The sequence below is a fragment of the Rhinoderma darwinii genome, chromosome 4, assembly GCF_050947455.1.
Source record: "Rhinoderma darwinii isolate aRhiDar2 chromosome 4, aRhiDar2.hap1, whole genome shotgun sequence".
In the NCBI taxonomy this organism is placed as follows: Eukaryota; Metazoa; Chordata; class Amphibia; order Anura; family Rhinodermatidae; genus Rhinoderma; species Rhinoderma darwinii.
This window is the reverse complement of record NC_134690.1, coordinates 34,767,484-34,781,181: the sequence shown is the minus strand read 5'-3', so window position 1 is coordinate 34,781,181 and position 13,698 is coordinate 34,767,484. Positions and strand designations below refer to the sequence as shown.

Genomic DNA, 13,698 nt, shown 5'->3' with positions numbered 1-13,698 from the left:
CCTTCGCGCTCAGGTCAGTAATAGTACGTCCTGCTAAGTAGAACGTTCGCGCTCAGGTCAGTACTATTACTGACCTGAGTAAACACGGCGCCATTTAATTCCGGCGCGTGTTTGAGCTGTGATAACTGCTGTTTCCGACAGCAGGCTATCACAGCTTAGTGTGCAGGGACCGATCGCGGTGGTCCCCGCCGATTAACCCCTTAGAAGCCGCGTTCAATAGCGATCGCGGCTTCTTAGGGGTTAAGCTGCCATCGCCGGCCTGCTACACGATAGCGGGCCGTGATGGCTACTATGGCAACCAGAATCCTAACAATGGACTCTGGCTACGCCATCGACGGAAGCCTAGTGGGTCCCGACAAAATCAGGACCCACTATGCTTGCTGTCAGCGAACAGCTGACAGCTCTAATACACTGCACTACGCATGTAGTGCAGTGTATTAGAATAGCGATCAGAGCCTCCTGCCCTCATGTCCCCTAGTGGGACAAAGTAAAAAAAGTGTAAAAAAGTAAAAAAAAGTTGTGTAAAAATAAGAAAATAAAAGATTTAAAAGTAATAAAAGTAAAAGTCCCCCTTTTTCTCTTATCAGTTCTTTATTATTAATAAAAATATATAAATAAACAAATAAACTATACATAATTGGTATCGCCGCGTCCGTAACGGCCTGAACTACAAAACGATGTCGTTATTTATCCCGCGCGGTGAACGCCGTAAGAGAAAATAATAATAAACCGTACCACAATCACAATTGTTTGGTCACTTCACCTCCCAAAAAATGGAATAAAAAGAGATCAAAAAGTCGCATGTACCTAAAAATGGTACTGATCGAAACTACAGTTCGTTACGCAAAAAATAAGTCCTGGCACGACTTTCCTGATGGAAAAATAAAACAGTTATGGCTCTTAGAATAAGGTAACACAAAAAATAAATTATAGTTTACAAAATGTATTTTATTGTGCAAACGCCATAAGACATAAAAAAAAACTATAAACATCTGGTATCGCCGTAATCGTATCGCCCCGCAGAATAAAGTGAATATGTCATTTATAGCGCACGGTGAACGCTGTAAAAAAAATTGAATAAAAAACAATAGTAAAATTGCTGTTTTTTTAGTCACCATGCCACCTAAAATTAGAATAAAAACTGATCAAAAAGTCGCATGCACCCCAAGAAAACTACAATGCATTCCTCAAGGTCTCTAGTTTCCAAAAAGGGGTCACTTTTGGGGGGTTTCCACTGTTTTAGCACCACAAGACCTCTTCAAACCGGACATGGTGCCTAATAAATTAAATTAAATTAATTAAATATCACCTCTACTTTGCTCTAAATTCCTGTGAAACGCCTAAAGGGTTAATAAACTTTTTAAATGCTGTTGTGAATACTTTGAGGGGTCTAGTTTCTGAAATGGGGTGTTTGATAAGGGTGTCTAATATATGGGCCCCTCAAAGCAACTTCAGAACTGAACTGGAACCTAAAAAATAAAATAAAAATGAGGCAATACTTCGCTTCCTACATTATACTGATAATGAGCCGTGCCCACCCTGAGATGACCCCAGTTTTGACCGTTTGTATAAACGGAGACCCCTATTAGACCATTTCAGTGCCCGGTTTTCCCAAGCATTCACCCCCGAGAAGTGTATTTCTATAGATGAATCCCTGGTACATTTGAAAGGGAGGCTTCAATTCCGCGAGTACCTGCCGGGTAAGAGGGCAAGGTATGGCGTGAAGATGTATAAGCTGTGCGAGAGTGCATCCGGGTATACCTACAAATTTAGGATATATGAAGGGAAGGACACCAGTTCTCAGCCCCCAGAATGCCCCCCCTTACTGGGAGTTAATACAAAATGTGTGTGGGATTTGGTGCACCCACTGCTGGACCAGGGTTACCACCTCTACCTGGATAATTTTTATACCAGCGTCCCACTCTTCAACTGCCTCGCTTCCAGAAGTCCTGCGGCATGCGGCACTGCTAGAAGAAACCTGAGAGGCCTCCCTACGACTCTGCTTGGGCAAACACTCAGAAGGGGTGAGAGCAGGGCACAATCTAGCAGCAACATATTGTGTGTCAAGTACAAGACCAGGGAGATGCCACACCAGTACCCATGTACCTGTACGAGGTACCAGTACAGGGACCCCCAAACTAGACTGCATCCTGGACTACAATAGGTACATGGGAGGGGTGGACTTGTCAGATCAAGTCCTGAAGCCTTACAGTACTTCTGGAAGCGGGGCCACAGGCATCGTACCAGGGCAACACTTTTTAGGAGAAGTTCCCCAAACTGGCAAGAAGGGAAAAAGTCAAAAGAGGTGCAGAGTCTGCTATAAGAGGGGGATAAGGAAGGACACAATATATCAATGTGACGCGTGTCCCGAAAAACCAGAGCTCTGTATGAAAGAGTGTTTTCAAATTTATCATCCATCCCTTTATTTTTAATATACCCCAGTTTTACTCGCTCTGATCCACTTTGCACAGCTTACCCCTCCTCATCTTTCCCCTCTGAGCCCTGCTGCGTGCCCAGGCAGCTGATAACAGCCACATGTAGGGTATTGCCGTACCCGGGAGAGCCAACATTACAGTTTAAGAGGTGTATATCTCCGGTGGCGCATGCTGGGCACAATATATCGAACACTGAATTGGCATATATGTATAGAAAATTGCAAATTTCACTCTGCACCAACTGCTGCACATTATCTTTTACACAATACCTGTGGGTTCAAAATGCTCACTACACCTCTAGATGAATTCCTTAAGGGGTGTTGTTTTTAAAACGGGGTCACTTCTCGGGGGTTTCAACTGTACTGATACCTCAGGGGCTTCTGCACACACGACTTAGCACCAGAAAATTCCCAGTAGGCCACATGGTGGTCCTTTCCTTCTGAGCCCTCCCATGGGCCCAAACGGCAGTTTATCACCACAAATAGGGTATTGCCACACTCAGGACAAATTGGGCAACAAAATGCGGTATTTTATTCCTTGTGAAAATAAGACATTTTGAGCCAAAACTACCTCTTATTGGAAAAAATATTTTTTTTTTTAATTCACAGCCCAATTCAAATAAATTCTGTGAAAAAACTGTGGGGTCTAAATGGTCACAACACCCATAAATAAATTCTTTGAGGGGTGTAGTTTCCAAAATGGGGTGACTTCTGGTGGGTTTCCATTGCTTTGATACCTTTGGGGCTCTGCAAATGCGACATGGCACCCGAAAACCAATCCAGCAAAATCTGGGCTCCAAAGAACACATAGCGCTCCTTTCCTTCTGAGGCCTCCCATGGGCCCAAACGGCAGTTTATCACCACAAATGGGGTATTGCCGCACTCAGGACAAATTGGGCAACAAATTGGGGTATTTTATTCCTTGTGAAAATAAGAAATTTTGAGCCAAAACTACCTCTTATTGGAAAAAATTACATTTTTTTGAATTCACAGCCCAATTCAAATAAATTCTGTGAAAAAACTGTGGAGTCTAAATGGTCACATTACCCATAAATGAATTCCTTGAGGGGTGTAGTTTCCAAAATGGGGTCACTTCTGGTGGGTTTCCATTGCTTTGATACCTTTGGGGCTCTGCAAATGCGACATGGCACCCGAAAACCAATCCAGCAAAATCTGTGCTCCAAAGAACACATAGCGCTCCTTTCCTTCTAATACCTCCCATGGGCCCAAACGGCAGTTTATGGCCACAAATAGGGTATTGCCGCACTCAGGACAAATTTGGCAACAAAATGGGGTATTTTATTCGTTGTGAAAATAAGACATTTTGAGCCAAAACTACATCTTATTGGAAAAAAGTTTTTTTTTTTAAATTCACAGCCGAATTCAAATACGCGCTGTGAAAAAACTACGGGGTCAAAATGGTAACAATAACCATAAATTAATTCCTTGAGGGGTGCAGTTTCCAAAATGGGGTCAGTTTTGGGGGATTCCTACTGTTTTGGCACCTCAACACCTCTCCAAACCTGGCATGCTGCCTAAAATATATGCTAATAAAAAAGCACCACCAAAATGCACTAGGTGCTTCTTTGCTTCTGGGGCTTGTGTTTTAGTCCACGAGCGCACTAGAGCCACATGTGGGACATTTCTAAAAACTGAAGAATCTGGACAATACATATTTAGTTGTGTTTCTCTGGTAAAAGCTTCTTTGTTACAGAAAAAAAATAGAATAAAATTGAAATTCAGAAATAAAAACGAAATTTGCAAATTTCACCTCCACTTTGCTTTAATTCCTGTGAAATGCCTGAAGGGTTAAAAAACTTTCTAAATGCTGTTTTGAATACTTTGAGGGGTCTAGTTTTTAAAATGGGGTGCTTTATGGGGGTTTCTAATACATAGGTCCCTCAACGCCACTTCAGAACTGAACAGGTACCTTAAAAAAAAGGCTTTTGAAATTTTCTTAAAAATATGAGAAATTGCTGTTTATGTTCTAAGCCTTGTAACGTCCAAGAAAAATAAAAGAATGTTCAAAAAACAATGCCAATCTAAAGTAGACATATGCGAAATGTGAACTAGTGACTATTGTGGGTGGTATAACCGTCTGTTTTACAAGCAGATGCATTTAAATTCTGAAAAATGCTATTTTTTCTAAATTTTCTCTAAATTTTGCAATTTTTCTCAAATAAAGACTGAATATATCGACCAAATTTTACCACGAACATGAAGCCCAAAGTGTCACGAGAAAACAATCTCGGAATCGCTTGGATAGGTTTAAGCATTCCGACGTTATTACCACATAAAGTGAAATATGTCAGATTTGAAAAATGGGCTCTGAGCCTTAAGGCCCAAACTAGGCTGCGTCCTTAAGGGGTTAAGCATCTTTTCACTATTCTGACTCCATGACCAGGCTGTAAGTTGTAGGGCCCTTGAGACAATCTCACTGTATATGTCTGTATTGAACCGGTACTCACACCAAGACACTGTCAGATAGCGTCAACTCAGCTGAAGAGGCACGTGGGAAGTTTCCAGAGAAGTTTATTTTCAGGCTGAAATACTTGTAATGTACACAAACCAGCAGGTGAAAAGATGATATTTTGCCAGAGTTGAGCAGGAGATGACCACACAGTATGGGAACCATGAGGAAAGACAACTAGGCACAGAAAAAAGGGAGGAGCTATTACCTCAGAGCCTAGCTACAGGGAGATAGCAGGGACAAACTAAATAAAGCAAAGCAACTGCAATAGGAGCATATAACATAACATGACAGTGAATAGAAACCTAAGTCGAGGGACATGACAGTGTGGATTGCCATAGATACCCTGCGGTATGACTTATGCATTGGCTGCAATAAGACCTCCACGTGGGCAATACTGCAGATCTATCCTAACCCCCTGAACACTGATATTATAGCAAATGTGCAGTGTTTGGTATCTATCTGCAAGTGACAAAGCAGCGACAAAGTTCTATGCCTTATACATGGAGAATCCCTTCGATCACGGCTGACTGCCAAAAGTTATTTTAAAGGCGTTTTCCCACGAGGGATATTTTGGACATATATACAGGTTATGTCATAACTGTCAGATAGTTGCGGGTCCCAGAGGTAGGACCCACATCTATCTCTAGAATGGGGCCCCCTAAACCCATTCTAACTTTGTGCTCTGGCTGATTTCGGACCACGAAGGTGAAAACCGCGTAGCTTAGTTCCATAAGTCCCATACAACTGAATGGTAGTTACGAAAAAGCATAGCTGAGCTGTTTCCGTAACTCCCGACCATGTAATCAGGAAGTGGCCGGGAGTCGCCAGAGCACAGATTGGTAGAACGGGGCTTAAGGGGCCCCGTTCTAGAGAAAGGTGCGGGTTCCAGAGGTGGGACCCACATCCATCTTAAATTTATGACCTATCCTGTGGATAGGTCAAATGTCCCTCGTGGGGAAAACCCCTTTAAGTCCAGATTCACTCGAAGTAGCACAAACTCTGACTTAAAAATCTGCTGTTTTTCACATCAGAGTTGTACCCGTTTTTTACAGATCCCCATAGACTTGAGTCTATCGAGGGATCCGTGAAAACTGAAGAATAGGACACGTTCTATTTATCAATGGACCCTTCACAGGGTCCGTTGAAACAACGACCGTGTAAATGGCCCCATTGAAATACACGAATCCGTGTGACGGCCGTATTCTCCATTCGTGTGAATAAGCTCTAAAGGGGTTTACCCACAACGGACATTTATCACCAATCCAGTCAATGTCTACAGTGCCGATGGAAACCGCTGAGGGCTGAACTGGGCCGTTTCCATTGGGTCCATAGACATTGAATGGAGCAGCAGCGCACCTGGGTGACCGCTGCTCCATTCAAACCCTCCTCCCTATGATCGTCCAGTGATTAGGAATGACTGTCGGGACCCCTGTTCTACTGATCGGTGGGGGGTCCAAGTGGTGTTCACACAATTATCACCTATCGTGTGGATAAGGGATGAATCTGCTTAGTGGGAAAACCGGTTTAATAAGGCATGAACCCTTTCATTGCCAAGGACGTATGTAATATGTTATGACTTTAAACGACTGCGGAATATAAGGTATAGCACTTAGATGGTTTCATATTAAAGCCCAGAATCTTAGCTTTCAAAACGGCACCACAATCTAGGGACAATATTGGCGGTGCTACGCTCGTTGGAAATCAGGTAGCGGGATAAAAGTTTTACTTCGCAGTTTTGTGTACGGGAGGGGGAATCTGCAAGTGAGGGCCGGAAGAAAGATCACAGCCCGTTACTGTCATCTCCTCCCGGTCCAGCATGAATGCTTTGTATGTAGTGTTTTCTATATTTTACTAGACTTTAACGTAACATCTGGCCGCTGTGTTTTTGACCCAAAAGAAAAGCAGTAGAAAAATGGGAAAAACGCAAACCGCTGTGGGTCTGATGGACTCATTAACACCTTATTCACACGAAGGTGTCAGTTTTGCGTGCTTAAAAAAACAGAGCGTTTTTCTTGCGTTGCAGTTCTGTGTGACATCCGTGTACGCATTTTTTTTACGCACGTACGTCATCCATATGTCACACGTTTCGTACGTCAGCAAAATAAACAGAAGGCGGTGGCTTTTTCTCATCATTTCTTCAACAACTGTTGCGTGAATCACGCACAGCACATGTATGACGTCCGTGTGCTGTCCATTTTTTTCACGCACCCATTGACTTCAATGGATGCGTGATGCGCAAAAAACACACAACAGGACATGCAGTGAGTTTCACGCAGAAGACACATGAAAAACACTGAATGGCCCCATTGAATTGCATAGGTTCGTGACATTCATTGTGTTAACGCGCGTAACACGGACGTGAAATACACTTGTGTGAATAAGGCCTAAGGCTAGGAACACGTAGCATAAACACTGCAGATTTTCCGCAACAGATTTCATTACAGTAGCAGAGTAGGAGCGATTTAAAATCTCATCCGTACATCGAGGGGGAAAAAAATAAAATTAAAAAAAAACTAGTCCAGAAGAAGAAAAAAAAAAATTTGATGCCGCAGCACGCCAATTTATGCTGTGGAATCGCTGATCTGTTGAAGGGTTTCTCGATAGAATTCATTTGAGTGGTAAAACCTGCAACAAAGTCCTATGTACTGCGACTTATCCCGTGGAAACGCTGCGATTCAGCCACAAAAATCGCAAATGAAAACAAAATAAATTTGTATTTAATTTGAATCTAATAAATAAAGCTCATACTTACCCCCCTGCAGTAGTACTAGCAAGGCGATCCTCTTCTGAGCGCAGCCATTCATCCTGGCATGACGTTCCATCCCATGTGACTGCTGCAACAGTCACATGGACTATAGCATCACAGGAGGCTGGGCTATGCTCAGAAGATAGAGAGAGAGTTAAGTCGCCATGACTATGGGTGTGTACGTTTATTCATTTTTTTTTTTACTGCTGCAGGATTTCCGCAGCTAACATGGGGCCTGAAAAACCGCAACACAATTTGGCGTGGCTTTTCGGATGGAATTCCTAGCGGCAACCAGGGTGTATACGCTGTGTAGTTTTACGCACTGACACCGCTATATGCAGGTCCTAGAGGTGGGACGCGCACCTATCTCTATAGGACCCAGTCCTATCTTCTGCCGTTGGGCTCCAGCCACTGATGAGGTGGTCAGGTTTTTCCTAGAAACAGCCAAGCACATTTTGCTGCGCTGTTTCCTAAACTCTTGTAGGAGTGAGTGGAAATTAAGTGAATAGGTGCGGGTCCCAGAGCTGGGGGTATGCAATAAATAAGTATATACCAAGTCTCCACCTGGATGTGGCCACCTTGTCACGTGAAACGGCGGTTAGGAGGAACCACTTTCTCCCGACATGTGAAGGTCCTACCTCTGGGACACTGCCAAAGTTAGAGCTTTACTTTAAATGTAATATTAATTAAATTGCATGTACACATCTTCAGGGTGAGGTCTTGTATTAAAAATTCCCTTTAGTATGTAACACCGCCTATTCATGGGCAGTTGATGTCACACACACACACACACACACACACACACACACACACACACACACACACACGTAATAAAACTGCAGTTCTGGATTACCTGTGTGTAGTGTTACATTTCTGAACGATCCTCTTGCCATCAGCGAGCCAGATCTTGACGTTGGTCAGAGGCTCCCCAGCCTTCAGCTCAACACTCGGGAGACTTTGTTCACCTCCATCCTCCAAACCATTTGCTTTGGTAATGACTTTTGGGGTTGCACTGAGAGAAGAAAAGTAAAGACCTCAGAATAGATTCACTTTCTTTCCAGACTTCTCTATGATATCACTTTATGCACCGATAAGACAATTAAATATTGATTGACCCGCTGATCTAATACAGTGACACGACTGCGCCAATTACAGTAGTGTCAGGAGTTATAACAGGTTAATAGGGCTTCCCTAGTCCATGTTTGCCTAGATGTACATAACATAGGATAAAGTCAACCCTACAGTAAAGTAATACGTTTTTAAAGGATTTTAAAAAAAATAAAAAAATGACCAGAAAATTAAAAACCACAAAATTCTGAACAAACTTCCAAATACAAAACATTATGGCCGGAGATAAATTGTGGTCATGTGACCGTGCAAGAAACCATGGATGCGGTTAAATCATTAGAAGTACATCTGCCCATGTCCTAAACACACATATGACCTCCTTAAAGAGGCTCTGTCACCACATTATAAGTGGCCTATCTTGTACATGATGGGATCGGCGCTGTAATGTAGATTACAGCAGTGTTTTTTATTTAGAAAAACGATTATTTTTGACGGAGTTATGACTCATTTTAGATTTATGCTAATGAGTTTCTTAATGGACAACTGGGAGTGTTTTACTTTTTGACCAAGTGGGCGTTGTGGAGAGAAGTGTATGACGCTGACCAATCAGTGACCAATCAGCGTCATACACTTCTCTCCATTCATTTACACTGCAGATAGCGATATATCTATATCTCTATGTGCAGCCACAAACACACTATAACGTTACTGCAGTGTCCTGACAATGAATATTCATTACCTCCAGCCAGGACATCATGTCTATTCAGAATCCTGTCACTTCTGTAGCGTCTGATATTTACGATGTAACCTGTCATTTAAAACGAGATTACGCTTGCCTTGCTGTAAATATCAGAGACGCTACAGAAGTGTCAGGATTGTGACTAGACATGACGTCCTGGCTGGAGGTAATGTATATTCATTGTCAGGACACTGCAGTAACGTTATAGTGTGTGTGTGTGTGTGTGTGTGTGTGTGTCTGCACATAGCGATATAGCTATGTGCTGTGTAAATGAATGGGGAGAAGTGTATGACGCGGATTGGTCACTGATTGGTCAGCGTCATAGACTTCTCTCCATAATGCCCACTAGGTCAAAAAGTAAAACACGCCCAGTTGTCCATTAAGCAACTCATTAGAATAAAGCTAAAAGCGTTCATAACGGCGTCAAAAATGATCGTTTTTCTAAAAAAAACACTGCTGTAATCTACATTACAGCGCCGATCACATCATGTACATGATAGGCCACTTATAATGTGGTGACAGAGCCTCTTTAAAGAGGTTGTTCCAAGATCATATGTTCTATCCTAGCCACAGAATAGGTGATAACACGCTGATCGGCGAAGGTCCGACCGTGGCACCTCCACCGATCATGAGAATGGAGGTCCCATTTCTTCGAATGAATGGAGCGGCAGGTCGAGCATGCGCCCAGCTCCTCCATTCTCTATGGCACTTCAGGAAATAGTCGAGCACTGTACTCCATCACTGACAGTCCCAGTTAGTGGATGGAGCAGCAGTGCATATGCTCAAACTGCAGCTTCATTGATTCGGAGGAACGGGACCCCCAATCTCATGAGTGGTCGGTCCCCCACCGAGCGGCAGGTTATCACCTATGTAGTGGTTAGAGGATAATATTTACGCTTGTGACAAGCCCTTTAATGTCTAACCACCATGGATGATAAAGTCACAGCAGTCATGTGCACTATGAACGATCCCCATAGACAGAAGTACACAGGGCCTTGTACAATCCTCACCTTCCCAGGCGGTGACCCTCTCCGGAGAACGGGTCCACATGCTTCTTTCTTATAAAGTAATGTTCACTTTTTCTGTCTTCAACATTAACTGACAATTCTTTCTTTGCGAAGGTCTTGTGCAACTCTGGTGGGAGCTCCCTGATAAAAGAAGAATATAAGACATCAATTCACCTTGTGTGACGCCAAGGTAACAAACCAAAGACATAAAATGTGTATAGCATATTACATAATCCATGGAGCCCAATGTAACGATATATGTACAGCAGTGTATGGACGATGTGATCTCATGTCACCACAAATCAATAACCCACTGTTCAAGATCTCTCCTGCCTTCTCTTCTTACTGCGGAGTTTCTCCGAAAATGTTCCAAAACTCATACTAGAACTTTGTTTTCTAATAATTTTCCTGATTGGTTATTTTTGCTCAGTCTTCTGCTTCTGGCCTGAAGAAATCAAACCTAATACTGCAGTTGTGTGCTGGAAACAAGTGCCAGATTATCAAACTATCCTTTATCGGATGCCGGATCAAGAAAGTCACTGTATATGGATTAGGCTTTATTTACATACGCCTGGAGGAGCCGGTTAGGCGTTACGCGGCACGACTGGACACCACTATGCAAGGTCTGATCTCTGAGCACTGTATTAGGCTGCACTTACCCTTTCCTCATGGAGTCCATAAATTGACGATTTGCAGCATCTGTATAGTCCCTGAGCTGGCCGTCATTGATTGTAAACCCATTCTTCCACATCTTGATGATAACCTCTGCCTGAAAAGAGAAAAACCACCAAGTTAAGTAAACAAATACCCCAGTAGGCCATGTTCACACTTTCAGGATTCTGTCGAGATTTAGGCATGGATTCGGAGTCTAAACACTGACCGAAACCACGAACATTCTGCCAGCAATACATGTGAATGGGGTATATTATATATTTTACAATCTACAAAAGGCTCGTCATTGACACGGATTAGCTATATTGATTTACAATAGGGCTATAATTTATGTGCGGACCTAATGGGCAATCCACAGTAATACGTTTTGAAGACGTGTATTTTTAAAGAAATAGTCACCATTCTAGGTAGTGCTCTGTGCAAGAAAAAGCGAGAAAAATCCCAGTATACATTACAGCTAATAAGCGGCAGACATATCCCCACAATGACCTAGAGATGCACGATGCATAGAAACTTCGATACTGTTTTGATACTCTGCATCCCCAAACTGTTCGATACCATTATTTCATATATTTCGATACTTGGCTGTGCGGCCGCACAGCTCAGTATAGTAACACATGAATGTATGAGAGCGGGGCTGCGGATGTGTGATACAGTCATTGCCCCGCTCCTGAGTCCTGATAACAAGTGCGCGGGGTCAGGATGATGCGATGCGGCCGGCGCTGCACTAATGAGCGGCGGCACTGGAGAAAGAACATGGTGGGCGCACCGCAAAACACCCCATGTTCTGTCCTCAGTGCCTGAACCGCCACTCATTAGTGCAGCGCCGGCCACATCACCTCATGCTGACCGCGCACGCACTTCCTGTCAGGAGCGGGGCAATGGCTGTATTACACAGCCGCAGTCCCGCTGGCGGAGATCAGAGAAACCTCTAATCTCCTCCGTTATTGCCGTGAATGCTGCGATCACAGCATTCAGGGGAAAATGAGAAGGGGGGATGCCCCTTGGATCGCGTCACAGGGAATTCCTGTGACGCGATTGAGGGATATACCATATATGGGGAGACAGCCCAGGGTCCATTGAAGGACCCCTGGGCTGTCCTACCATATTTCCTGTTAGGACATACCTAAGTACGCCCTAACAACTGCCTGTGTACTATCAGTATCAGCTAATGTACTGTAATATAGATATATACCGGTACATTACTATCAGTATATAGATATATGCCAGTACATTAAAGTTTAAAAAATAAAGTAAAAACAAAGTAATGTTAAATAAAAATATTTTAATGTTTATTGTAAAAAATGTGTGTATAAGTCTCAATACATAAAATACACATATTCAGTATTGGCGCGGCCGTAATAACCTGCACAACAATTTTTTCATCATTTATGATGTGTACGCTGTAAAAAAATAAAATAAAAACGGCTTTCTATCACTTATTGTGGGGCTCGAGGTGCGATGATGAATTTACCCTCCATGTGCCTCAGATTAATAGTAATTAACCCCATCATGTACCTTACATATTAACCCATTATGACTGAGACACATGATAGGGTTAATTACTATTAATGGGAGGCACGTGGAGGTTAAATTCATCATCACACCTCGCGCCTCACATCAGAAAATGGATTTTTTTTAAATATTTTTATTATTGTTGACAAAGTATCGAATTGGTATTGAAATCGCAATACTAAACAAGGTATCGGTATCGAAGTCCAAATTCTAGTATCGTGACATCCCTACAATGACATAACATACCTCATCTTCCGGTGAAGCGTTAATGACGCCTGCGTCTCCTGCTTCTTCAAACAAGCTGTTCACAAAGGAGTCGCACCGTTTCCTCTCGTTGCTCCTCCCCCTCATCCTGAAAACTCTGGAACAATACAAATAACCGTGATTTAGACGGGTAGCACAATAAACGCAGCATGTTCGCAGTTGTCAACCATCAGAGCAGAATAAAACGTGCGCCCTAATCCGGGCTGTGGTGGTCACCAAGGAATGACAATTCTTATTTAAAAATGAACATTTTTTATGGATGCCAAAAACACGGCAGCTGTAGAAAATAGAACCGCTGTCCTCCTCGTTTCCGATCGGCTTTCCTCGTAGTGGTGTACGTGCTCAATAGAAAGTCTATGAGTCCATAAACCGCTCGCTCAGCTTTCCGAGGACAGACGATCAGAAACGAAGCGGCACATCATTCACCCAAGCGTTTCTGCTGCTTTGTTTTAGCGATCGGTCTCCGTGCTCAAACCCCCACCAATCAAATCTTCTGACATGTCAACATTTTTTTTTTAAAGTCTAGTTACCCTTTCAAAATATTGCACTACAATTGTACATTTCTCAGCTACAAATCTCAACTACCTGTCACTGCCACCAAGCGGCAATCTTAACCCAGCTCCTTCTCAGGTCATGAGTCATCTCTAGAGCCGGTGATAAGTAGCTGTATCCAATAACCCCACCACTGATCTCCACTACTTATGCACACAATTGAAAACAATATTTTTTGTATCAGTGTGATCCGTGCAACTTTGTAATTCCATTTTATTAAAAAAAATA

At 42.9% G+C, this 13,698-nt stretch overlaps 1 protein-coding gene across 1 annotated transcript in view; it reads right to left on the bottom strand.

The window, feature by feature from the left end:
• The window catches only part of LOC142759129 (UBX domain-containing protein 2A-like), a 162,166-nt gene extending 149,156 nt beyond the window's left edge, over positions 1-13,010 (bottom strand). The window contains exons 1-4 of the mRNA XM_075861006.1: positions 12,901-13,010; positions 11,127-11,236; positions 10,471-10,608; positions 8,507-8,665 (exon numbers count right to left, since the gene is read on the bottom strand). Coding sequence (XP_075717121.1) covers positions 8,507-8,665; positions 10,471-10,608; positions 11,127-11,236; positions 12,901-13,005 — 512 coding nt within the window. The 5' untranslated portion in view covers positions 13,006-13,010. The remainder of the gene's footprint in view (positions 1-8,506; positions 8,666-10,470; positions 10,609-11,126; positions 11,237-12,900) is intronic.
• Between the last annotated feature and the right edge of the window lie 688 nt (positions 13,011-13,698).